Here is a 27,768-nt window from a genome sequence, read left to right as displayed (position 1 = left end):
TGAGAATAACAAGCAGGAAGTGGAGGAGCAAAGTCTGGAACCATCAGAGATCTGCTCTTCACACTGCCAGCGCCTCAGCCTGCTATACCCTCCCTGCTCTGGGAAAGGTCTTGGTAGCATCTCATCTCTGCTGCCACCTCCTCCAGGTAGTACTCCTGGTGCCTTCAATTCAGACATTCCCTCTCCAACTCTTCACATGCCCCCAACCTCTGGAGCCTCTTCCCTCCTGGCTGTCCCTGGTCTTTGTAACTTTCCAAGCTGAGCTTCCTGAATGACAGGGACCATGTCCTTCTCTGTGTCTTTGGCCTACAACCTAGCATTTAAGTAACAGGTTGACAGTGTCGGACAAAGTAGCAGCAAAGGTGATTGAGGGCTCCTAGGAGAGAGAACAGAAGCAGCCCTAGGATGTGCTGTGGGAGATGACAGGGCTGAGTTCAGAACAGGCTCAGTGGCTTCTCATGGTGCCTGGCTCTGTGTTCCTTAGTTCCCTCAGTCTGTCACACAGAGTCCTTCCAACTCTCTGAGCCAGTGCCACAAGCAAGCCCTAGTCTTCACGTCTGGATTCATGCTGCTGCAGTGGGTGCTGTCCTTCCCTCCCTTCCTTGGCTCTTGTCTTGGCACTGGTGAGTCCATGACCATGGCGGCCTACAGGCTGCTGCTTTGTAACTGTGAGGTGGTAATTAGCTCTCTAACACCTGCTCTGGACCAGCTCCTCTGCCCCAGGCTAATTTGTAGACGTGCTAAGTAGAGCTCACAGTGTCAGAGGCAATTTTTGGAACTCTAACCAGCATCAAGAGACTGGCTTTCAGATGCTTTCAGGGAAGGCAGTTGGTAACTAGCCTGGGAAATTTTGGGGATATGACTTTTAGAATCCACACCCACCATGACACCCATCCTTGTGTACATGTACAATGTCCCAAGGTGCATTGCATCATTTGGCCAATTAAATGAGGACATTGGCAAGGGACAAAGGAGAAGGGCACAGGGCTGTATTCTTCAGACGCTATGGTCTTTGCCTCAGGAGACTGTGTCTCCTGTCCTCACTCTGGACTATGCATTTTCACTGGGGGTGGAGTATACACAGGTGGGGTGTGCACGGGTAGAGTGTACACATGTGGGGTGTGCACAGGTAGGGTGTACACATGTGGGGTGTGCATAGGTAGAGTGTACACAGGTGGGGTGTACACAGGTGTGTACATGGGTAGGGTATACACAGGTGTGGTGTGCACGGGTAGAGTGTACACAGGTGGGGTGTGCACAGATAGAGTGTATACAGGTGGGGTGTGCACAGGTAGGGTGTACACATGTGGGGTGTGCATAGGTAGAGTGTACACAGGTGGGGTGTACACAGGTGTGTACATGGGTAGGGTATACACAGGTGTGGTGTGCACAGATAGAGTGTATACAGGTGGGGTGTGCACAGGTATAGTGTACAGAGGTGGGGTGTACATGAGTTGAGTGTACATAGGTGGGCAGTACACAGGTGCCTCAAAAACTATGGCAAAGCAGCAGAGCTGTCTACTGGTCATTGTTGGAGATAGTAGACTGTCTCTTTCTGTCAGCCTCTCAAAGGGTTTAGAACCCAGAAAGCAGGAATGATTGATTCTGAGGGACTGCCATGCAAGGGGGTGGCAACCCTGATACCTAGCCTGGCAGCTGGAACCATGGGAGTTGGGGTCGGGGGAAGACCACTCCTTACTTAGTGGTGAAGAATCCAGAAGTGGTAGCGGGCGGTGACACCCACACACCCACACACACACAAAGCACAGGACTGGGACCTGGGGCTTCCCTCATTCACTGAGTTTCCAGAAGTTCATAAAGATGCCCCCAGCCTTCAACCACACATGCTTGCAGGGAAGAGAGAGGAGAAGCAGCGCCATCTACCACACACAGTAGAACTGAACTTCACAGCGAGCAGCCCTCCAAGCACCCACGTGTAGGAAGTGGTGGGTAGCTGGCGGCTACCAGGACTGTGAAAAATGAAGGCTCACTGAGGGGTGGGATGTTGCGGTAGTATTTTAAAACGTCGGCACCCGATCTTGCTTGTTCTTTTTATTTTTTTCATCCTTGCGCAGGGGCAATGCTAACCTTCTCTGTACTGTTCCAGTTTTAGTATATGTGCTGCTGAAGTGAGCACGATCTTGCTTGTTCTTAATCAGCTGCCATCTTCCCGACTAGCCTAGGCCTGAGAATACACCACCACTGCTCAGCTCAGCCACCGGCTCAGGTGGCCTGTGACACTGGCCCTGCCACCCACGAGATGCCAGCATGGGAGATGGCTCTGCCAATCTTCCACGCTGTCTCCACAAGGCTGAGCACTGCCCAGACCATCCAGCCATCCACACAAGCCTGATAGGAAAATGAGACTCTAATGTTTAAAGATTAACCAAAGGCTTTATAGTTTGGTAATGCTCAATAACAAGATGCCCACACAATTAGAGGTATAACCCAATACCTAACCTAGACAATTCAACTACCTTAGACTGCTAGAGACACGCACACATCCACTGCCATCTTCTACTCTCTCTGGTTCTCTCTCCCTCTCTTCCTCCCCTTACTCCTCCTCTTCCTCTCCCTACTCCTCCCACCTTAGCTCCTCCCAACTTGCAGGGAAATTTTCCCACTACAGTGGGACAGTATTCAAGAGGAATGCCCCCCACCCCAGAGACAGACACGGAGGCCTGTGTGAACCACCTGGAGCCAGTGCACTGAGGTGCAGTTTGCTCCATCTTCCAGGTGCAGATGAAGCAGTCCTATGCACAGAGAGTCCCAATTCTGCATGGTTGAAAGGTCTAGGGGGTGCCTGCTTGTCTTTCTTCTCCACCTCAAGCTGACCCCATACCATTGGAGTAGCTTCAGTTCTCACGGGGGAGGGGTGTGCTCTCCTTCGAGTCCTGTCATGATTTTGATTGTCCTGTGAATGTTGGACCCATCATCAGAGTCCCCTCTGGCAGTGGCCTGGGCATGGTGCACACATGGTTTTGCTCACTGTCCAGTCCCTGTGACCACAAGCTAAAAATGGTTTGAATGGTTTTATGAAGAAAATAAAAAAGAGTCACGGTCCTCCATGGCACAGGGAAGTGAGGCAGAGCTTGCCAGGCATCTGTACATGGCATGGTGGCCTGCCCATCTCCCTTGTGACTCTGGCTGCCACTGTGAGGAGTGGTGGATCTGAAATCAGGTTGGAAGCTTCATGACCCCTGGACTGAAACATGGTGCCAAGAATCTTCCAGAAGCAGCTTCCTGAGCCCACAGTGGGCACCTGTGCTCCAGGGAACCCCTGTGGCAGGAGAAAGACTGTGGTCTCATCCTTCGTCTTGGCCTCTATTCATGGGTCTACCATTTGATGTGTTTGGGAACATGGAGTTTAACAGAAAAGCACATAAGGTGACTCTTGTGGCTTTGTCTTGGGGCATAGCATGGAGAGCTGAGAGATAATGGCAATGAATTTGGCACATGGGAGGAAGAAGAGCTCGAGGTCAAGCTGAGTGCCGTGATCAGCCAGCCACGACAGGACAGGAATCCAGATGGTTTTATGGTGGTTGGCCACAGAGCGGAAGAACTGAAGCTTAGGTGTGGGGCAGATGGAGAGGAGACACGGGGCCAGCAGAGGAGGGCAACAACCCTCCCCCCAAATCTCCACTCCATGTCCAGGTGAGCATCCACTGCTGCCTTCAGGACAGGCCTCTGCCTAAGCTGTCAGTGTCCCCATGTGTATGGAGGATGCCCACATGGAACCAAGGGTTCTTGTCCCCAGTGCACCTACAGCTTCTAGCAGAGCTTGCCAGGAGTCCAGCCTGGCCTAAAATAGTCATGTGTGGCAGTGTGATCCATCCGACGGCCACAGCATGTCTGTGCTTCCAGGTTCCATCGTGTGCATTCGCCATACCAGTCTATCCTAGCCTTGAGGGCCCAGGATGAGAGTGACAAAAGAAGCCAAGGCTGGCACAGAGTGACCCATGGCAAGCCTCTGAAGTTCCCAGCTTCAGCCTTGGAAGGTGGGAAGGGAGTGAAGCCAGGTGAGGCGCAGGCCAGGCCCCTACCCTGACCAAGCCCAGGTCACCACTGCTCCATGGACCACGGGCTGCTGGTGGTGTCCCTTTGTCCACACTTCCCTCTTCCACATTGCCTGCAACTTCGATAAAGCAACATTCCCAAATGGCTCTCTGTGCTCACTGACGCTGGCACAAAGCCGCCCTTTCTTTTCCCAAGGGACTGACAGGCCCTTTGGCGCCGCTCAGACCCAAATTCTCCTGTCACAACGCCCGCCACTTATCATAGGTAATGAAGAGCCATGGTTGGCTTCACACTGGCCACAAGGGAGCTGTGGGCTCTGAACTCACTTCAGAGACTCAAGTGCAACATGACAAAAAGTTTAGAAAAAAACAGAGTTAAATTTGAATTTCACAAAAGCAATGGACTATTCTTACTGTGTCTCAAATATCATACATATATTTATACTAAGCGTTTGTTCATTTGCTGAAATTTTTTTATCCAACTGGCTGTCCTATTGGCTGGAAGCCCGGCTTCCCCTAGGCTCCAGCCTCTGAGATCATGTTTTGGGGATGGAGTGTGTCAGCAGCCTTCAAGCTCAGTGGCAGAGGTCATGGCACATCACCCAGTCACACAGGGAGAGGATGGCTTCCATCTAGAAGCATCCTGGGCCTTTCCTTTGCATGCTGAGAGGAATGTCTCCCCAGATGCCCTCTCTCACAGCCTCAGCTCCAGCTACCCTCCAGCTTCCCTATAAGACGACCCCAGGTAAAGCCCTCATTGAGAACTTCTATGTCTAATTATGTCACATCAGGCCACAAAATGAGTTCTACAAAGTGGCCTCATCCATGATGGAGCTGAAGTGCAACCTAATTATAAAACCCACTGTGCTAGAAATCTCCAGGCAGAGCAACTTGGACATGATGGAGACATGCTTTATGATCATAACTCAAAGAGCTTGTTTTAAAAACCGACTGTAAAACCATTTAATTACTTGGTCTTAAAACCAGCCATGTGGAAATTATGTTTCTTCAATGTGCATTTTGGATGTGATTTCTGGCAAGCATACTCTACAGTGGTTCGCAGCACTCCAGGCTCCCCAAAGCACCCTCCCTGTGCCTTCCCTGGAGCCCTTGTATGACCCACTAAACCTCTCACCAAAGGTGAGGAGCCAGGGTCCAGTACCAAGGAACAGCAGTGCCTGGAATGGCAGCTAGTGAGCAGGAGCCACAACGAAACTTGGAATATTTGATGATAAACCTTATGTTCTACCAATTCAACTTATCCACCTTTCTTTCCATTATACACACACACACACACACACACACACACACACACACACACACACACACACTTTCACTCACCTGCTCATCTGTTCTTCCACCCACCAACCCATGTACTCATCCACCCATCCACCCATCCATTCATCTTCACGCCCAGCTAATATCCATTCACGCAACTATCCACCCTCCACCCTCCATCTACCCACCCATCTCCCTCTTTACCCATCCACTCATTTATCCTCTCATCCATCAGCCTTCTATCCGTCTGCCCATCCACTCACCCATCTACTCACTGTCCATTTATCTACGTATCCACTCATCCATACATTCATACATCTATTCATCCACCCGTCCATCTACTCATCACTTAACCCCCAAAGCCAGCTGACTGTCTTATGCATGTGTTCCTATTCACTCATATGAGTATTTACATGTACATGTCCCCCACACCCACCACATGTATATATATATACACATACATATATGTATATATATATACATATATCTATGTATATATACATATATATATATATATATGTATATATATGTGTGTGTATATGTGTATGTATATGTGTTTATGTGTATATGTGTATATGTATATATGTGTATGAATATATTCATTCATCAGTCCATCCATCATGTGCATGCTATGTGCCATCCATCTATGTATTCATCTACTCACTGATATCTATCTATCTATCTATCTATCTATCTATCTATCTATCTATCTATCTGTCTGTCTCTCACCCACACACACACACATACATGTGCATCCCTTCATCCACAATCATGCAGCAAATTTTTAGCCTTTGGTCAACTCCTCCTATACCTAGTTTTTAGGCAAGCAGCAGTGGAGTGAGTACAATCTGTTCTCTAGCCCCGGAACCATCAGACCAGGGAGCCTCTGAAACTAATGTCCAGAAGAAGAGAAAGTTCTGAAGTTGAGGAGCGAGAACTGCTGGGGGGCCATGATGGGGACTGGACATAAACAGGGAGTGAGAAGGGAGCATGGAGCAGATCCATCTGGGTTTGACCACTGACGATGTATGGGAGCTGAGGGTGTCAAAGAAGAGGACATTTGCTCTGAAACTGAGGTCCACTAAACTCAGGCTCCAGCTCCCCCATGCAGGTTTCTGTGCCTTTGGAAGTTTCCTCATCTGTGACTGGGCTTCCTCAGTGTTACCCAGCAGCCCCCTCAGCTGTGCCTCACCTTCTCACTCTTGCTCCCCCTCCAGGGATTCCTGAGGATGAACAGGGGAGCTCCTATACCCCCACTTTTCCTCTCTCCTTTTTCATCTCACCATCATCACTTCAGATACCACTTAATATGCCAGGACTGCCCAGCCCCACTGCCCCTTCAGATTCCAAGCTGCCTCATGGCATCTTCATCTGGTGGCCCACTGGCATCTTGGGGTCTCCGTCTTGTGACATTATTGTCTGCTTCTGTGACCACTTCCCAAAGTCAATATAGGAAGCTGTACCACATGCCCTTATGCAAAGGCTGGTATTGTCCTTCTCCCTGTCCATGCACGTGTGCTGTGTTCTGCCCACGTCGTCCCCATTGGGTGGCAGGTGTCTATTATCATCCCGGGCTGTGTGTAGTTACACACATTGGCACTGTGAGTGCTCCTGGCATCTGTGGTCCTTGCTGCAGGCCTATGAGGTAGCAATGGGAGTTCTTTGCCTTGTTTACGATCTAAGCTGAGGCCAGGGCTGGGAGTTCATGAGTGAAGGGCCAGGTCCATGGCATATACATTCCTATCTCCCAAATGGGCAGACAGCCAGGTCAGTCTCCTGTGTCTGATGATTCCAGGGCTCCCCGAGGACCCTTCCCCTTTCTGTTGCCCCTGAATTCAGTCTTCTGCCCAAAGCCACCATAGGTTAGTTAAAGCTGGTATCCATATGGTAAATCAGAGGCATGAATCTGTCCCCATCAGCTGTGATACCATCCACTGCTATCCATAGGTAGGGGACTCCTAAGCAGTTGATGGAGGTTTTGCTGGCACTAGCTGTGACCAGGCCCTATGTGATGTCAGCAGAATACTAGATGGATCCTGGCCAGAGAAGGGTCTTATATGGAAGTGACTAAAAGCACCATTCACAGGTCCTCCTAGTACCTACCTGTTACTCTTGCCTGCATTTGGACCCTTATGTCTTTGTGCCCACGCCAGTGTGTGTGTGTGTGTGTGTGTGTGTGTGTGTGTGTGTGTGTGTGCACTAGAGCAGGAATGATGAATTCAAATGTGCAGAAGATGTTTTTCCTGAATTGCAAAGATCTTTTGCTGAACAAAATTTTACAGAGGCACACGATCAATAAATCAGATCAAAGGCAAGCAATGTATGTGGCTGCAACAGGGCTTAGGGCTGGAAACGGCTGCTCTCTGGGCATCTCTGTCACTTGCTCAGCCACTGTCATGGAGCTGGACACCCTCAGGGAAGAGTACTAACCTCTCTGAAAAATGAGGATCATGAGATGCTGCATCTAGAGAGGGACCAAGAGTGGATGTGGTGAAGTGTTCAAACATCAGGTATTGTGAACTACACCTGCCACCCTGTCCTCAGTGTGTTAGTGTGGCTGATGCATCTGAGTTCCACAAACCATCACATCTTCCCGATGTCACAGCATTCCTGTGAGTTGTAATTAGCATGTTTGGGATTGACTTAAATGGCATTCTGGTCAAGAGTAGTAACCCTGCCCTGACGCCTAGTCCTTCTTCCCTGGGGTCCTCCAGACGGAGAGGTGCCCAGAGCACCCTCCATTAGGAAGGAACCAGTATATTCCTTGCCAGGCTGCAAAGCTGAAGCTCAGGAGGTAGAAGAGACACAAGAGAGACCTCCCAATGTCTTCTTGCTTTCCAAGGGTTAAGTTGAGGCTCCCATGGGTCACTGACCTGATTCCAGGCTACATGTGCATACATAGCTAGAGTTCAGCTCAGGTCTGCTGCCTACAAAGCTCTTTCTCTGCTGGGATGAGACAGTTACGGAAAGACTTTTGGGCAGAGGTAGGAAGCCTCCCATCACCAGGAGTATTCAAGCAAAGCTCAGGGATATGGATGATGATATCAGCATCATAAAATATGTGATCCAGCTTGCCCCAGGCTAGCTCTAGCTCTCCAACTCAGCTGTGAGCTAGCTTAGGTGTCACTGGGTTTTGGAGGAGGCAGGAGCCATCTTGCCTTACCTGTTTTTCACCTAAGCCCTGCCTTGCCCTCTATTTTTTGCCTGTGGGAGAGGCAATGGCCAGACTACCACTGGGAAGGCCTTGGGTATAGGACAAGAAGCACCCTTTCTATCCGGACATGCCACCTATTCAGTTAGCTCTGTCTTGTGGTCTCCCCGCTGAGTGGCTGAGTGTCCTGGGAAAATCCCCTCCAGGGCCCCTCTCCTTGTAAATGCTAATGATGTCATCATTCATCATTCCATTCCCAATAAGAAAGGTGAGAAGGAACTGATAAAAAAACATGGCCACCACCATGGCCATGTTCAAGGACTATAACATTAGAAGTCACACCATCCCTTTTCTATGAACACTATTTATAACCACTGGCGATCAGAGACATAAATAACCCATGATTGCCATTACTAAAACCCCATCTGGGTATTAATATACAAAATATACTACTACTACTGACTAATGCCTACAAGCATCAATAACCTACCATTAATATTCAGTGGACTCTGAGACACCACACACCACCACTGACAACAGAGCTCAGAGGGACCACACCCCATCACTGATAAGGCCTGGGCATAGTGGTACATATAGAAAGTTAGTTTTATCTTCAGTCCTCACCATAGTTAAGCTTTCTGTAGTACTACCCTGTCCTGTTCTGACTGGCCGTAGCATTGCCCATTTCTGTCCCTGTCCCATCTCTGTCCACCATCTCTCTGCCTCCTTCCCAGCCTTTGCCATAGAGAAGACGCTAGGCCACTGGTTTGATGCTTCCCCGTCACACAGCCACAACCTGGAACCTCTCCACAGTTCCTCCCAGTAGGCTCAGGCCTGTCTCTTCCATCTTCTCCATGGCTCAGGAGGCCTTGTCCTCCTCACCTTCCATGGCTTCCTCATCACCTTGCTGGATGGATCTCCTGGCCCACCCAACCTCTTTAGGTTTTGCTAAATCACTTCCTGACAGTGGGGGCTAAGTCCTCCTCTGAGGCCACAGTTGCTTGTTTCTGCCTGTCTTGTCAGTGCCTATCACAAGGTAGCCTGTGCTTTGTGAAGCCAAGGATCTGGGCTGAACATACTCTCCAGCTCAGGTAAGCTTGGATACAAAGGGCTTGAAGTCACCCAGTGTGCGTCCTTTCCCATCTCTGCAGGGTGGGTGTTAGTGTTACTGGCTCCTCACTTACCTCCTAGAAGCATATGACCAGGTACTGTGTGGCGAGGATTGGAGCTGCTGTCTCTGGAACCTGTGCATTGCTGTCTTGAGAGACTTGATGCAGTGAGAATTTTGGTTTCTAAAAAAAAAAAAAACAAAAAAAAACAAAAACAAAAAAAACCAAAACAAAACAGAAATGTTATGGGAATAAGTTTCATTTTAATTCCAGGTGTAGGGATATGGGGCTGCTTCAGACTGTCCACAGATGTTGACTAAGGCTTGCCTAATGCTTGAGCAGAGACATGTTTTGTTGGTGTTGTTTGGTGTGTGTGTGTGTCTATGAGGAAGTTATGATAAGAACCTAATGGGAAACTGGGAAATTGTAGCAGTTGGTTGGACAGGAAACTGCAGTGAGGGCCAACAGGGAAGGAACTAACAGGAAGCTATAGTCAGGGCCTTACAGGAAACCAAGGAAAGGCAAAACAGAGAGCTATAGTCAGGGCCAAACAGGAAACTGCCATGAGGGCCAAGCAGGAAGTTGCAGTGAGGGACAACAGGAAGCTACAATGAGGGACAACAGGAAGCTACAGTGAGGGACAACAGGAAGCTGCAATGAGAGACAACAGGAAACTATAGTGAGGAACAACAGGAAGCTACAGTGAGGAACAACAGGAAGCTGCAATGAGGGACAACAGGAAGTTTTGGTAAAGGACAACAGGAAGCTGTGGTGAGGGACAACAGGAAGCTGCCGAGTAGTCCATTCAGCTCTATCCTCACTGGGTTCTCTGACCAGATGATCAACAGTCCTAAGTGGACATGCAGGCCAACTGGCTCTGAGGCTTCCATCATTTGCCTCCAGGGACAATGACCAGAATGGCCGCTCTAGCTGAGGCAGCACTTTGGACTGCCTAACCCCTGGACTAGTGGTGACCATGACACCATAGTCTCTGGTTTGTGAATATCTGATGAGAATGTCTTAGGGGCCCTGTCATTCCTACCGTGCCACCATTACCCAGGCGCAGCCAGCCCTGCAAAGCCAGAACACAAATGGTGCTGCCATGCAGTCTCTCGCCTTCTGCTGTTCAATTAGGGCAGATGAATGAACAAATTGTTCACTGATCTAATCTTACACAGTTAACACAACTGTCCTGATAAAAGACAGTCTTGCAAACACAGTCACTCCAGAGAATTCACCATCCTCCGCACACTGCCCAGGCAAATAGGTTTCTTTGCATTGTCTGCAAAATGCCTTCAGACAGGCAAACAAACACAATTAAACCGCGTTCCCTCCAGGGCCTCTATGCACAGCCCCTCAGAGAACAGAGGTCTCAACAATACCCCAGCCTCCAGTTTCATGTTATTGACAAGATTAGCCATAAATCAAGGTTGTGGAATGTGGGTGGTGAGTTGTTTTTATGTCTTCTGAAATATGCCTGCCTTCTTCGATGGCTATCGATCAGGTGCCAGGTTTCAAGGCAGCCCCTGGCCAAGGGAAAGGCATGCCTCTTTCTTTCAATTTACAAGTGTGCCCAGGGATGTTTCTTGGCATTTCAGCAATTGTCAAGTCAGTAATTAAAGCTGAACCAGCCCTTAGCTGACAATCAATTCTGTGATTGTGTTTGAGTGGCTGTTTTACTAAATCAGCACTGAGCACTCATCAGACTAAGTGTTAGCACAGAGGCAGGGTGGCTGCCATACAAGCAGAGCCATCCATGCGTCTGTGTCAGAGCATATGGCTGTGTGGCCCTGGGCAAGTCATTTCCTCCTCCAGGCTACTGCTTCTCTGTCCAGAAGAGAGACAAGGGCATTCTCCCACCCAGGCTGTTATGAAAGACTAAGGCTTGTGTTTATGAATGCATCCTGCCTAGAATTGGGACAAGCATGGGAGGTGGGGGGAGGTTGCCTGGTCACTGTGATGGTCCCACACAGCACTGGTATAGATAAATAACAGAAATCCTGTGGATGGTGTCTCCACAACTTCAGTATCCTGCATCCTGTCAATCACTACCCGTGGGCCCAGTTCTCACCCTCCTCTCCTTCATAAGCTCTGAAGTAACCCCTCTGCAGATTTGCTGGCTTCAGTGAGATTCCACCCTGTACCCCAACTCAGCCTACCCCCACATAGTCTCAGATATTTGAATACTTTGTCCTCTGCTGATGACACTGTTTGAGAAGGCTTAGGAAGTGTGAGCTTGTTGAAGAAAGTGTGCCAGTGGAGTGGGCTTGGGGGTTTAATGACTTGTGGCATTTTTGGTTCACTCTCTGCTTTGTAGTTGTTCAGGCTGTGAGCCCTCAGCTTCCTGGTCTTGTGGCCATACCTGACTGCAATCACGGACTCTAACTTTCTGGAACCATAAACTCTTTCTTCTCCAAGATGCCTTGGTTATGGTGTTGATTATAGCAATAGAAAAGTAACTATTATATCAATTAAGAAGATTTGGGGTGCCCAGCCAATGTGTTCCTGTTTCTAGATAAACAGCCTTGCTTGTAGTCTGCTGGCTCCTGATGAGTTTGTATGTATGTATGTTTGTTTGTTTGTTTGTTTGTTTATTACTGGGATGCTGGGGTGAGTACATGTATACCACCATGCACATATAGAGGTCACAGGACAACTTGGTTGGTTCTTTCCTTCCACTGTGGTCCCAGGAATTGAACTCAGGTCATCAGGTTTGTGTGCCAAGTGCTGCTCTGAGCACTCTCCTATCTTACAGCATTCCTGGTAAATTTCTAAGAAAGTATAGCAGCTCCCAGCTGCGGGGGGGATGAGGGTGCTCTGATTCTGTTCTGATGTAGTCTGCACAATGGGAGCTCAAAGCTCTTGGGAATCATGCTGTGAACAGGTGTCATCTGCATCCTGTCCCAATACATATTTCCATCTTGTCACCTTGATGCACGAATGAATTCTCTAGCTCACAGCAAGCTCTCACTGCTGGAAGAGCTGATTGTCACAAAGTAGCCAAGTCCTGGATCTTGTAGGTCAAAGATGAAAAGTTGGAGACATCAGGATGGGCTCTATAGGGAAAGGTCTGGGTGAAGTATGCATTGTTCAGCAAGCGAGAAGGGAATGGGCTAAATCCTGACCTTTGAGTGCTGGTATAATTCTAGATCTTTTCATCATCAGGCCTTGATCAGAAACTACAGCAGGCATGCGAAAGGACTTTAATATTGGGACCCAGAGGCTTCCATACATGGTAGATAGGACAGCTAGAGTGAAGGCCTAGATGGTCTGAGGTGATGGTCACATGGTAGGATGACTGTCATAGGCTGGAATGAAGGTTATAGGGCAGAGGGTTAGAAGGTTGGAGCCTGCTATCCATTTTTCCAGTTGTCTTCTTACCCTGTGCTGGTCCAGGCAAGGATGCTAGAGACACTATTAGCCATGGGCCAGCCCAGAGAATCTATGGGAGACCATGACACTGGTCTTAGTCAGCTCTGGTATGTCATGATGGTAAGAAGATGGGGTGGCATCCAGGCCAGTTCTTTTCCATGTTACACTATCTCATTTCAAAACAGCTGAGAGAGCACGATTCAAATGACGTTCCCTGAAATAAGCCAAGCCACATCTGAATTCCAGCCCCAAGTGTAGGCATGCAGTCCCCAGATGCCTGCCTCCAGACCAACTTCCTACCATCCTTACCCCGAGGAGTTCTCTCTACTGGGTATGTCTCAGGAACCTTAGTGGCCCAGACTGATTGTCAATCATCTTCCCAAACTAGTTATTCTGCCTCATGTCCACATTTCTATGAATGACACCACCGTCTACATCTGCCCATGCCAGCAAGTCAGAGCATTCTGTGTGGCTCATGTCACTCATTCCCTACCCAAGTCACTGAATCCTAACTGCAAAGCATTGTTAGCACCCATCCACCCTCTCCAGTGTTCTGCCTTTGTCTGAGTCTCATTTAGCTAACCCACTTGGCTTTTATGGGCCCTGTCTTCTGGTGTACCTAAGGCTGCATCTCAGGCACACTGTGTCTCAGAGGTGGCCAAACAGATGACCACTCCTGCCATTCCAGAGATCTCCCCAGAAGGTGCTAAGCCCCCATCTGCAAGTCTTGGGACATTAAAAAAAAGGCACCGGAATGCCTTTTTCTCATTTCTCATGACTCACTCGGGTCCAGATGAGGCTCAGGCAGATTCTAATTTCAGATCTGGGGGTGGTACCTCTGTGTTTGTCTCCACTGTCTGCTTCTCCAACAGTCAAATCAAGCTTCCTGGATTCCCAGTTGGGTCTGTCTGTCTGGCCAGGAACATGAGGAGTGGGGAGCTTAGCAAACAGGTGATACTAGTCTTGAGGCTTAGGCTGGCAGAACCCCCAAACACACACACACACACACACACACACACACACACACACACAGGCACACACAGGCACACACACACACAGGCACACACAGGCACACACAGGCACACACACATATATACATAATGGAGAGACAGGCAGGAAGGTCTGTGGGGCTGCCAGGCAGGGCTCTGGCAAGCAAAGATGGCATTTACTTTCTTTTGTTTTCTGTAAGCCCTGTGTAAGTGGTTGAAGTCTGATGTGTGTCACTGGGGCAGGCTGGGAGTTAGCATTACCTTTTGGAAGAGATGGACTGAAAGCTTCATGGCAGGAAGTGGACCAGGGAAGTGATATCCAGTCAGGGAAGCCACAAGAAGCCTTGGAGGGAAACAGCCACAGGCACATTAAACTAGGAGGTTCAAACCAGTATCCTATGGAGCACAGTAGACAGGAAGAAGATCGGACTCAATCTGAGGGCCAGAAGAAGACATGTAGACCTCAAAGCAGTCAGGATTCCTGATATGGCCAAGGGAATAAGGATGGAACGCAGGTCTCACCCAGTGTGCCCCACCTCTGCCAGGAGGTGACCCCAAGTCCTTTGTGTATGGCTGCACTGACTTTCCATAGAAGTTATCTGTCTCCTACAGCAGGGCAGCTGGAACACTTAACAGTCTGTGCTCCAGAACACAGAGGTCCTCTCTGTCTCTGTGGGCCTTGAGAACAGAGGTACCTTGGAGGAGGGGTTTGTTGCAATAGGGGCTCAGGACATGTGTGCACTGATAGTGACCAGGGTGGAGAAAGGTCCAGGGAGCTTCATGCAGTCATAAATCCATCCTCAGCATTTTGATGGCTTGTAGACTTCTGGGAGCCATTTCTGGCCATTGGGGTAGGAAGAAAGGCTTTTGTAGAATCTTCTGCTGTATCAAGACCCCTGATGCTTGCTAGTAGCCTTCCAGATGCAACCATACCTTTGGCATTGGCATTGGCTTTGGCATTAGCTTTAGTTGGGTGGTGCAGGGGAACAGGAAAGAAGATGGTGCAGTCAAGTGAGCGCCATACACCAGGCCCTTGGCCTCTCTGGTCTCAGGATCCCCTTAGAGAAATGAAGGCAATCACAGATCCTTGGTAACTATGCTGTGAGTACTTTCTATACCATTCCCTGTCCCATAGCTCTGCCCCTGTGCTGGGCCCTGTAGCTTACCATCCTTTCCTAGGGCTCAGGCCCAGGGATGAGTCAAACGAGTGTGTCAGATATTTCCACAGCATGTTTCAACATGTTGCCTCTGATTTCAGGAAGCTCAGCCTCATGGGCCCCCAGGACCTAGCTCAGGTACCATATGTCTCCCCTAGAATAGTAAGTAGTAAAAATACCCCGTTGGAAATAGAGTCTGCCTCTCAATTTGGAACTGCAATCTGCCCGCCTCCACCCACGAGCTGCTAATTGATTTGCGTTTTGCCCCAGGACTCTCATCCCTGTCAGCACTTTCTTCTCTCCTGGCTCACTCTCCCAGGCATAAGGCTGAAAATAGACCTCTGTGAGCTTGCTGGGTTCTTAGCATTCACCTCAGGGTCACCTAGGCAGAGGCCTGAACCCACTTCAGGGTATGGTGGCCTGAGCCCAGACTCTTAATCAGTAATGAAGTCACACCTACTAGTGTCAGTTGGAGTTGTCTAGGCTGGGATGTGGCTATAGCAGAGAGACGCAGCTTTGCAAGACTGTGGGGAAGCTTCCCTAGGGAGCATAAACAGCCACATGGTGCAGGGCATTCTGGGTGAGGGTCAAGGAGCTGCACTGACTCTGTACCAGGGAGGGTCTCCAGGAGAGAGAGTCTCTGTGGACAGAAACTGTTTGATAATCAGATGTGGGAGGAAGGCCCTGTTCCCACCCACAAGTTGACTGGTGTGGGGCCACCTGCAGGTAGGGCTTTCCTGTCTGGGAGTTTGCACTCAGAACATTTTAAGACAACTATTTCCGTTTGCTATGTGGTCCTGAATCATGGTGGAAGCTCAAGGCGAGTGTCTCAGTCACCAGTGGCTGAGTTGGGCTATCTCCATCCTCCTCTGTATCCATCTAGGAAGCAACATACATCCAGAAAGGCAAGGTTTCTACTGTCTCAGTCTATCATAGAAGCACAGAGTTGAGGTGGCTGATACAGGAGCCTGGGATGGAGAGGAGAGCCGGGCTAGGGACGCTGCTCTTGGAAGCTCTGTCCATCACATCACTACCCTGGTTTGCCAATCAAGTCTACCCATTCAAGTCATAGCTACCTGTGTGACCCTCCTCAGAGAAGGCCCCCTTCCTGCTCATAATTCAGCAGCCATAGAAGAATGAATGAATAAATGAATGAATGAGCCTTCACTGATGCGTGCTACTGGAAGCTGTGAGGAGGAAGAAGTGAATGAGACTCTCTGGCTGTTGGCCTCTAGGCTATTTGAATATTCATAAGAATGTTTTCCCAAAGAGAAAAACAAACAGGATCCCATGGGAGTCCAGGTGGAGGTGGAGCTGACATCCCCTTATTCATGCATACATTCTATTCCCCATCCACTGAGGATGGACCAGTTGCCAAGCCCACCCACCCCTGTCATAGGAGTTGCTCAGAGCATGAAGTTCAACCAGGAGGCCCATAGCAAGCAGTTGCAGTGTCAAATGCATTATGGGAAAGAGCTTTAATGAGAAGCATGTGGGTTCTGGGCGCAGGATTGGCCAAACCAGGTGTGCATCTGGGGCCTGGGGCAGAGAAAGGGATGTCAAGTGGGCAGGTGAGCCAAGTAGGATTTCTGGGTGGCTTGTGTCTTTGTCCTTCTTGTCCTGGTATCAACACATAGTTTGGATGATCTAAGGAAAGACAAGGGAGCCAAAAGTTCCTGAGAGCTACAGCTGGATGCTCTGAGCAAAACAGTTTATGAATTACAATGCAAAGTATAAAATAAATATTCATGATCCCATGGTGATATAACTGAATGATTAAGTAAATAGCAGGGGAGGAGAGGCCTTTTCCAGTGGAGAATTCCATCACTACGGAGCTGTTTCACCCTAGGAGAGGCAGGATGCAATCCCACTACAAAGAGGACAGCAGAGCAGGCCACAGCAAAGGGGCCTGAGGGTCACCCGCCAGCCAGGGCACAGGCACCACAGTGTCCTGAAGACAGTGCCTCCCTCTAGGATTTCCTAGCAAGTGCCACTGTAGTGGTGTTTGCTAGATCACAGGCTGTTGTAGGAAACTCAGCAGTGAGCCTCCCAGGAGGGACACCTGCAGGAACCAATCCATGTGCCTTTCCACTGCCACATCATCAAAGCAGGAGGAGGAACCTAAAATGTCCCCGACAGGAACCAATGAGACCTGACATCTAATCCTGTGTGTCTGCTATGAGGTCCTGGGACAGAACCAGGAGGCTAATGACACCTGAGCCTAGTGTGGTGTTTGGATGATATTAGTCAGGCTGATGCCTGGAACCACTACAAATCTGTTTATTTAAGGAAAATCTGCAATCCTAGCTCACCACTTAAGCCCGCTTACTGGCACACACTTGCAAAGCGTCACATGCTTCTTATAACTCAGTCGCTGTGACACAGGGAATCACCAGGATTCCCCACCCTTTATTCTTTCTTCAGTCCATTCTGCACCCCCTCCCCTGAGTTACTCCTGCTCCTTCTCACCTGCAGGCTCATCTCAGACGACATATCTTTGTCCCCGTTACAGAGAGTCTCTCCCAGGCCTTCATGAACAGAGAGAGTGAGCTTCATGCAGGAGGAAACTAAGGTTCCCAGGAAGCTCATTGAATTTCCTTGGGAAGAAAGCGTTATGGGGTCATCGTCAGTTCACTTAGAGCAGAGCAAGTGTTCTGTGCAGCCCACTGAGCCTCACGGGCCCATCATTGCCCAATTCAGATAAGCTTGGCCTCTAAAAGGTCATCACTGCAGTATCCAGACAGAGGCTACTCTCAGTGCCCCAAACCCTGGAAGCTGTACATTCCTCAACTATGCTGGTCCCCAGTCAGCCACACCCCAGCTCCCGGCCCAACAGAGTATCCTTCCTACTATAATACCCTGCAGAGCATGTCAGCTGCTTAGATCTTGACCTTGGCTCCCTCCTGATGAACGATGTGTATGTGACATCCGGGTTCCTTCCCTGTTTCCTGTTTCCATACCTAGCAAGCACAGATGAGAGATGAGAATTCTCTTTGGGTCCCTCAGTCCCTCCCTTAACTCTTCCTTAAGACTTCCCGAACTCCATCCAATGTTTGACTCTAGGTCTCTATATCTCTTTCAGTCAGCTGCTGGGTGGAGCCTCTCAGAGGACAGTTACGCTAGGCTACTGTCTGCAAGCATAACATTACATAAAGTATCATTAATAGTGTCAGGGACTGCTGCTTCCCCTTTCAATGGCTCTCAAGTTGGGCCAGTTATTGTTTGGCCATTCCCTCAGTCTCGGCTCCATCTTTGTCCCTTGCATTTCTTGTAGTCAGGACAAACTTTGGGTTGAAAATTTGGGGTTGGTGTCCTTATCCCTCCACTGGAGGCCCTGTCTGGCTTCAGGAAGTGGCTACGTTGGGTACCATATCCCCACTGCTAAGGGTCTCAGCTAAAGTCACCCCATAGACACCTGGAGTCTTCCCTATCCCGGTCTCTTGCACATCCTAGAGATACCCCACCCCCACCCCTACCAGCTGCCAATTTCCATTCATTCTCCCAGCCCTGTGGCCCTCTCTCCAGTCTCTCCCCAAACCAGGTAACCTCTTCTTTACAGTGTCCAGGAGAGGGTGTTGCAACCTTTCCTCGCTCTGGTGTGTCTGATAAATCACTGGCCTGGTTTTCCTGCTGTGATTTCCCGCTTCATTTACTCGGAGAGTCCAGTTTACTTTAGTGAATCTCTACAATGACACCTTCTCTGCCTTTATAAATAAGTCATTTTCCTGGCCAGGTGGGTCTTATTTATGTGCCCACCGCAGGATGGTCACCCTCCCCCCATGTTTGTGCTCAACATGGAGACAAATGCTGCTGCTAAAATGAACTTTTTGAGGGCAAGAAACAGACCCAAACCCACAGCTTACACAACATGGAGGTCATAGGATATGATACAGTCTCAACTCTCACCCTCCTAGGGTATATGGGTACATGTTTTCAGGGGACACTAGTCAGCTGGCTGCAGTGACCTTGCAGTAGCCCTTCCATCCCTGTCAGCCCCTCATCCTCTTTTGAAATCTAGACTACTACCCACCTAACAGCATTCTCTTCTGTAGACAGGTACCTCCACTCCCATTACCATGTCCTGCACATCACCTGTACTATATAGTCCTCATTCGGATGTCCTGAGTGGTACCCACACCTGTCTCAGATCCCCTACTCTTCTTTATAGTAGAGACCTTGAACTTCAGGATTCCAGGTCAAGCCTCAGCCCTGCCACGGCGCCCACAGAGGAACTTCAGGAGTGGGAGTGGGGCCAGGATTGGCAATGATGAAGCATGTACCTCCTAACGGTGACCCTGATTTCACATTCTGTGAAATCACAGAATCGCATTCTGTGTTTCAGATCATCCTGGTGAGCTCATCCCTCGGTGACCGGGAACAGAGCCTCTTCCTCAGCAGTGATGAGGGCACCACGTTCCAGAAGTATCCTGTCCCCTTCCTCGTGGAGACTCTCCTCTTCCACCCAAAGGAAGAAGACAAGGTTCTTGCCTACACTAAGGACAGCAAGGTAAGAGGACATGGGTGAGGTCACATGACCCAATCAGATGACCATGAGGACAAAAGCAGCTTTCCTGTCAGAGGACTTTGAACCCCCAACTGATGAAGAGGAGGCTTGCTGGAGCTGGGAGGCATGAACCTCAGTATTGCCTTCATTGACACACACATGTGGCCGTGTGTTACCATGGGGAGCCTCACACCATGGTGTGTGTTACAATGACTAGAGGTGCCACCATACCATATAACAGGCAAGAGAAAAGTCCCAGAAGGGGTCTCTGTTCTTGGTGACAAACATGCAGTACCTGCCACATTGCGATTATCGAGTGAGCGGCCCTTGGCACACAGAGGCCTATGAGCCAGGTAAGAAGGTCTTAGGTAATGCTGAGTCCTTGCCCTGTTTGGTTTTCTGTAGCCATGATGGGCAGTGACCACAGATCTAAGGGTTTAAATGACAAAAATGTGTCTTGTCACAGACTTAAAGGCCAGAAGTATAAAATTAGTATCTCTGGGCTAAAATTGAGTATCTTTGAGTCTCTAGGGAGAAATGATCCCCTTTTCCCAGTCCTGGTGGTCGCTGTGTGCTTTGGGTTAAAGTAGCATTGCCGTATCTTCATAGTTAAGTCTCTGCTCATCCTTAGAATGCCTACTGTGTGCAAACATGGACATGCTTGATGTACTTATGTCTATGACTGTACATATCAGACCCCTCCCCCAAAGCCTTGAACAGCAACCACTGGAAACTGCTGTTCATCAGCCCCTGGGAGATGGACAGGTGTGAGGGACAGCATGTATCCATGCTATCAGACCTCTGTACCTGAAGTACAACAAGCATGGACCCACCCTCCATGTTCTTCCTGGTCCTCTGCCTCTTCCCTAGTGCTAACATACAGTTGTGTGTTTCTGCTAGTGTTTGATCACAGTCTGCAGCAAGCACACACACTAGGGCTGAGGTCTGGGAAGGTGGCCATGTTGGATTTATATTTTACCATTATAATATCAAGTATTCCCTGAAAATATAGGCTGGGTGGGTAGATTATAGATGGACATAGGCAAGGATGGGTAGATGAATGGATGGATGGATGAGTAGATGATTGGACAGATTATATATGAATATAGGGAAAGATATATGGACACACAGAAAAATGGATGGATGAATAGATTTTAGATAGATAGGTAGTACCTTAGTTTGGGTTTTATTGATGTGAAGAGACACCATAACCAAGACAACTCTTATTAAGAAAAACATTTAATTGGGACTGAGTTTTCCAGACTCAGTTTATTATCATCATGGAGGGAAGCATTACAGTGTGCAGGCAGACATGGTGATGGAGGAGCCGAGAGTTGTACATCCTGATCTGTAGGCAACAGAAGGAGACTGTGTGCTACACTGCGTACACAGTTTGAGCATAGGAAACCTCAGAGCCTACCTCCACAGTGACACACTTCCTCCAACAAGGCCACACCCATTCCAACAAGGCCACACCTCCTAATAATGCCATTCTCTATGGTCAAGCATTCAAATACATGAGTCTTTGGGGGCCATACCTATTTAAACCACCGTAGGTAGATTATGAATGGATGAATAGATTTGGATAGACTGACAGTATATATATTAGAATGAATGAATATTGAATAGAATATATATATATATTGAATAGAATATGTATATTGAATAGATGGGTGGGTTCAGGGGTGGGGCTAGATGGGCAAACAGATGAGTACATAGGAATATAAGAATGTGGGATAGTTGAGAGATGCCTGGGTAAGTAGAATGGTAGATGGATATGTGGACAAGAGGTAGATGGTGAATAAATAAATGGGTAGATGGGTGAATGGATGAATAGAAGTTGGCTCAGTGAATGAACATATGGATCAATGGCAAATTCCTACTAACAGGGATCAACCAGGTAAGAGAACCCCAAGTGGAACCCTTGCTGATGGCCAAGATCAGCTTTCCCCAGAGCCCAGCCTTCTTGCCAAGGTCTAACATATATCGTCTAGTGCCCCTGGCCTATGGCTGCCTGTCTGTTCCTATCTCTTTCCCTCAGGGCTGCACACCCTTATGGGTATTAATAGCAGTACTTAGCCTTCCATGTAATTAGACCAAAGCACAGCTACGGCGAGTTATTTTCCTGAAGAAATTGACTGTGTTGCAATTGCTCCTTAATTTATGGTGCCCTGAAAAATTAATGGAGCTGAAACCTTGGTTATTTTCCTTGGCTCTTTTCTGTGATGACAAGGAAAGAAAGGATAGGGGAAAAGGTTTAATTGCTGTTATAAAAGGAATGAGGGATTTGGGGAAATTAGTAAGTGATGGCCGGCTTGAGTTTTGTGGGGGCTTGGTGGTCTGTCAATCCTTAGATGCCCAAGAAGCTGTGTCTGAAGTGGAATCAGGCCAGCTCTAACTACAAATATACAGACTTGCTGTTAGCCAGGCGTCTGGACACTGCTGAGAGACACACACTGTGAAGCACTCTGGCTCAGAGCAGTGTGCTGGGCATTGGTCCTAGGTTCTTAGGTAGCTGGGACTATGCCAGGCTTTTCTGGAATGTTCTGGGTGTGGTTACTGGCTACTAGGGTCCAGAATTCCATGTGGCTCTCATCTGGTTAGTATGCTGGTTTCACCACATGAGTGGAACAAAACAGAAATTTGACCAGCTTCAACTTTGACCAGATAGAGTCATACACCAGGTTCAGAGCCATCAGGTAGACACAAACACCCTATGAACAGGACTGAGCTGTTCACCCACACTCCTTTTCCCTGCTCTGCCATTCCACTACCTCTCCTTCCTCTTCCCAGATGCCTGCCCTTGCTCCAACAAAGGCTCTGCCTCACTTGGGAATATCCTGCCACCCTCTGTTACTTCCTTACTATGTCATGATTTGGGATACAATCAGAGGTACCTTACTGTAATCTGGCCAGGCTTCTTGGGTGACAGCCAATATGCATTTTTCCCAAGTTTTAGCAAAATTCTAAGGCTCCCTGTACTGCTTTTTCCTTTCTACCCAACTCTCTTGGGAATACTGTCTCATCACCCACAGCCTTATCTTCCTGGGCTTGAACTGTGGACCTGCTTTCTGGCTGGGGCACTTATTTCTAAGATAAGGTCAGATTCACTTTGTTTTGCTTTGCTTCCTTTCTCTTCCAGTCAAGAAACTCTTCTGGGGCTGGGGGAATGTCTGCAAAGAGCTTTCTGCACAAGCATGAGGACCTGAGTTCAGATCCCAGCACTTACATGAAAAGCAGGGTGTACGTTTCCCTCTGCACTCCAGAGTTAAGCATGCTCTCTGAGAGATGAGGATATACCCCAAGGAGAGAAGGAAAAACACCTCATCTCAATTTGGCTTTCCAAACCTGGTGAACACATTTCTACTCTGACCCAATAGTCTAGCTGCAAGAGAGTCAGCACAATGGCAGGCATTAGTGTTTCACCTACAAAGACAACAAGGCATTCTGAGCAATGGACAATGAAAGCTGAGCACCTTCAATGGTGATGCCACCAGAGCAGAGCTGCTGGCCTTCTTGGTCCTATATGTGAGTCACTGATATGCATTCCTAGGGTGCACTTTCCCATGATGTCACCTTCTTCTTGCCTTGGCTGTACTTTCTTACCCTTTCTCAGGGAAACAATGCCTTAAAGTACATTCCACCAAACTACTGAGACACACCCTCTGGAGCTGATCTGTGACCACCCTGCCACAGGCTACCTCTATGTAGATTTTAGCTACTAGGATATCCCTCTGATGTCGGTTCTTGTTTATTTTCTATGTTTATCTTTTATTAAGCAGAAGTATTCTATTTCTGCAGCACTTGATGACAGATAGTAAAATCACCCCCATGAGAATGAATTAGAAAGACTCTATAAAGCTCTGGGATGGCCATCACAAACATCAGTGCTGCTGGGGATAACAATGCTAATGCCCCATCAATGCAGAAATGTCACTAGACACCTAAATATTTGTCTTCTTGACTGGTGTGAGCAATGCTCTACCAATTTGCAGATGTATAAACTGACTCATGAGATGGAAAAGGGCTTGCCCCCATCCTTCAGGTGACCCAGAGAGAAGGCCAGAGATGGCCAGCCATTCTTCTGGGGCACACTGTTTTATCACATTGTACTGTGAACTTAGGTCTATGAGATGGGAATTGCTGCTGTGTGCAAATGCTGTGCTATACTGAGTGATGTATTATCTCTCTGAACCTCAGTTCCCTCATCTTGTAAAAGTAGAAAGATTATTCTTCTAATGGCCGTGTCTGTCTGTGATCATGCATGTGCATGAGTGTGAGAGTCTGTAGGTGTATGAGTGTGTGTGTCTGTGTAGGTGTGAGTGTGTGTTTCTGTATGGGATTTTAGTGAGGCAGTGTTTGATATAGATCCACAGCCAAGCTGAGCCATGTGTCTTGATAGTTATTGAGCCTTGGGTCATGCCAGGCACAAATCCAGGGACTTCACAGAGCACAGGAGTACCTTGCCTGTCCAGCAGTCATCCAAAAGAGGGAAAAAAAGCTCTTTTAGACATGGAAGATGATGCTTTACCATATGATTCAGAGAAGATGTCCACACATAATATCAGCTACCTATTAGGCTTCTTTTGGGCATCCAGCCATGCTTATGTGTCTAGCTGGGACTCTCTCAACTCTCTCTGTTTCTGCTCAGAGGGCAGAGGTGAGGGCTCCCATAGAGACCACTCAGCCGACCAAGCCAGAAATACTTACTCTCCTGCCCTTTCTAGCTAGCCCTTGCCCCACGGCCAAATGTGCTTATTCATTCAGAAAACTCACTAGCGTACCTGGTAGACAAGGATCCATTCAGCAATGGTGCAGAAGGTGAGCAAGAAGGGTGAGTGCCCCAGGCAGCCAAGGGTACACAGAGATTGGAAATGGGGTGGAAGGAAGTGAGCCTGAAGCTGTGGGGGCTCCACATCCAGGGCCAATTCCCGGTGCACTGTTCCGAGCTGAGGAGCTTCCACTGTACACTACTCAGATACCTGGGACTTTGTGTGGTGATTGAGATATCCCTTTAAGGGAGGAATGTGGAGTCCTTTAACACAGGAAAATGAGGCTTAGAAGAACCAAGAACATGTGTGGTTGCTCATCTGTGAAGGGCTCTGGCAGGAGCCATGCCTGCTGGAGTCACAGGCTCCCCCTTCAGAATATCACTGCCAAGGATGATGTTTGGTGGGTGAAGAAACTAAATGTCATACAGGTACAGAGAGCAGAGGGAGAGAGCCATCGCCAGGAATTTCCTTCCTGTCCACCCTCGGAAGTCAACTACAAGTAACAGCGTCAAACAGCTCTGAACCTAGTTCCAATGAAGACAGACTTCAATGTGCAGAACCCTGTGGGACCAAAGGGGTCTCCAGTGCCCACATGTCTCCAGAAATTGAGAAAGGGCATGGCTGTCATAGTAAGCCAGCACTGGAGGTGACGCCTATAAAACCATGAAATAATGCAGATGAAAGATACCTTGGGGACAGTAGTAACAGACTCACCACATCCATGCCTGCTATCTCAGTATGTGAAGGTTGGCATGAGAACCATGAGAATGCAGGACCAGAGACATGGGAGAATGAGAGAGGTGGGTGTTGGATTCACTGTGTCTGTCATGTAGCAAGTGCATGCCTGGGTTATCTGCTCTGTAGCTGGGCTGGAGAGAAGTCAGTCGGCCTCCATCAGGGTCTTCCCACTGCCCCACCCCCACCATAGCACACAGAGGGCATACCCAGCAGGAAGCCAAGGCCACTCTACTCAAAACTTATCCCTGTACCTACCTGAGAGATGAAGCCACAGCCCACACTGGCTACTCTCTGTCACCCTCAACCAATAGCCTCTTCCTCAATAGCCTGCAGCTGAGAAAAGAGCAGCACTCCCTGTCCAGTGAGGTCACCAGAGTCCTGTGCAGAAGTGTCCCATAGAGGGAAGTCCTGAGAAGGGCTGGAGGAGGGAAAAGAAGAGGCAGGGTCCTATGTGAATCTGCCAGACTGCATGCACCACCCCAGGCTGGACCGGGAGAAGGACCACACCCTTGGTGACCCTCAGGATTTGGTTGTTTGTCCAGCCCTAAGAATTCACCTGCCAGGCTGCCTGGGTGAGAAGACGTCCATGTGGAGCTTTGGCTTCAGCCTTTGGTGGTCAGCCTGCAGCTCCAGTGTGCCGGTTAGACAAGAGTGACTTTCCTCGGAGCCCTGTAGCAGATCGCTGTCACTCAGACCTCTGCCAAAGCTCTGTCTGTCTCTCTTTTGTCTCCTCTGCAGCTGTATGTGTCGTCAGACCTGGGGAAGAAATGGACACTTCTTCAGGAACGGGTGACCAAGGACCACGTGTTCTGGTGAGAGTCCTTTCTATGGAAGCCTTTATTCCCTTCCTCACTCCAGAGGATCTCTAGGGTCCTCTGTGCTCCTGGAGGTGTCCAGGGCTCAGCATCTCTCAGGCCTTATTCCCTCATGGCCAGGGTGTGTGACTTTGTGTCCTTCAGGCCCCACCTTGTCCTCTGTATCTGTCTACTGGGAAACACAGGGACCCTGGCACAGTATAGCTCAGGGTAGCGCAATGCTCCTGGCTGCCCTCCTCCCAACTCCCCGCCAACTCAGCTCCCACCTGCCCCTGAGAGGCAACCTGCATGCAGCCTCCCTTGCTCCAGAAACACCCAGGCCCTGCCTGCTTAGGCACATTTTCCTGCCCCATCAGTTTCATGAGTCTCACTCCTTTTTCCCACAACACCACAATGTTCAGTCCTGCTAGGAAACAAAGACCCAGCAGCCTCTGAGGAATGGAGCAGGCAAGAGGGTACATGAAGGTGGAATGGGCCTCAGGTTCCAGACAAAGACCAGGGGATGCTGGCTCCCCACGTGAATGACCTTCTGGGAGCTCTTCAGGGACTTAAGCATCATTCCAGCCCTACCACCCCAGTCAGGCAGCTCTGGGGCCCAGACAGCACATGTCATCAAGGACAAGCATCTGCCTAGGGTCCCAGGCAATAATGGGGGGTGGGGGTGGGGGAACCAGGGCAGCTGGCTTGGAGCCCACACTGTACCTGGCTATGAGTATGATTCCCTTTCCAGACATGCTCCTACCTTCATGGGCTTTCTGTTGCATGCACACACATGCACACACATACATGTACTTTCATGTCCTTTCTGTCATAATGTAAATGAACATAAAACTTCATACTAGCCACTGTCCTGTCTCCAATGAGGATGCGTGGTACAAACACCTCCTCCCATCCCACCTTCTTATAACTCCATGCTGTGCTTGCAAGGATCCAGTTCCCATGTTGGTTTTGAACATTGGCTCCTGATGTCTGTGCCCTCTGCTCCTGGGAAGAAGTGATGATTGTTCCTCTGTAGCAACCCACCAGAGTATACTTCCTGAAACCAGATGGCTGCTGTCAGTCACAGGCCCAACATTGATGTCCTCTGTGGGAAGCAGAAACTGCCCTTTGAAGTGGTGGTGCTAAGGTCAGAAAGTGGGGGCTAAGGTCAGTGTGGTATCTCCAGCTCCACAGACATGAAGCCCTCTGGGAGACTATAGCATTGTCACCTGTCCCAAGCCAGGCTTAGGGGGTCCCAGAGTGGCTCATGGATACTCTCTAGCTAAAGAGAAGCCAGCCCTGGGGTGTAGGGAAGAAAGGACTAGCATTTAAGCTATTATCTTGGACAAATCAGACTGGCTCTGCCCACAAGCTTCTCCTGTGGCTTGTGGCTGTGCCTATTATGTGGGAGAGTCACAGGATGCTTGGCAGCACAGCTGGTTGGATCCTTTCTGGAATGTGGTGACAGACAAGGGACGGCCCCTGTTGTGAGCAATAGATAATGCTGTTTTGACAGCTTTGTCCTTGGATCTGCAGCAGAAAGCACCAGGACCTCTGCTCTATCTAAGGCCTGGCTCATTAGCAGTGTTGAAGCTACACAGCACACTGGCTCATTAAGGAGATCCTGAGGGGTGCAGCCAGGCGCCTATTCTAGACTGTCACCTCCCCTTGGCGATCAGCAGCCTCTATGTAAAACCACGAAAGCAGACACTGGCTGATGCCTTGTTATGAGTGAGCAAATGAATGCGTGAGTGAGTAAATGAATGAGGTGCGGATGAACTAATGAATAAGCAGGTGAATGAGCCTTTAAAAGTCCTCTAGAGCACCTGGAATGCCCCTGCTCCCAGGACCTACCATCGTGTGGAGCTAGGGTCCCTACAGCCTCTGC

At 49.0% G+C, this 27,768-nt stretch overlaps 1 protein-coding gene and 1 non-coding gene across 7 annotated transcripts in view; one reads left to right on the top strand and one right to left on the bottom strand.

Annotated features, from left to right (window-relative positions):
* The window catches only part of Sorcs2 (sortilin related VPS10 domain containing receptor 2), a 450,334-nt gene that overhangs the window by 366,819 nt on the left and 55,747 nt on the right, over positions 1 to 27,768 (top strand). For all 6 annotated transcript variants that reach the window (XM_076938388.1, XM_076938387.1, XM_034508299.2 and 3 more), the window contains exons 4-5: positions 19,415 to 19,579; positions 25,825 to 25,898. In XM_076938388.1, the coding sequence (XP_076794503.1) occupies positions 19,415 to 19,579; positions 25,825 to 25,898 (239 nt within the window). The remainder of the gene's footprint in view (positions 1 to 19,414; positions 19,580 to 25,824; positions 25,899 to 27,768) is intronic.
* LOC117713257 (U6 spliceosomal RNA) lies at positions 2,031 to 2,137 on the bottom strand. Its single transcript, XR_004607424.1, has one exon. It is a non-coding gene; the product is annotated as a U6 spliceosomal RNA (small nuclear RNA).

This window comes from Arvicanthis niloticus, chromosome 7 (genome assembly GCF_011762505.2).
Source record: "Arvicanthis niloticus isolate mArvNil1 chromosome 7, mArvNil1.pat.X, whole genome shotgun sequence".
Lineage (NCBI taxonomy): Eukaryota > Metazoa > Chordata > Mammalia > Rodentia > Muridae > Arvicanthis > Arvicanthis niloticus.
The sequence above is the reverse complement of the archived record's forward strand: the minus strand, read 5'-3'. Positions and strand labels throughout refer to the sequence as shown.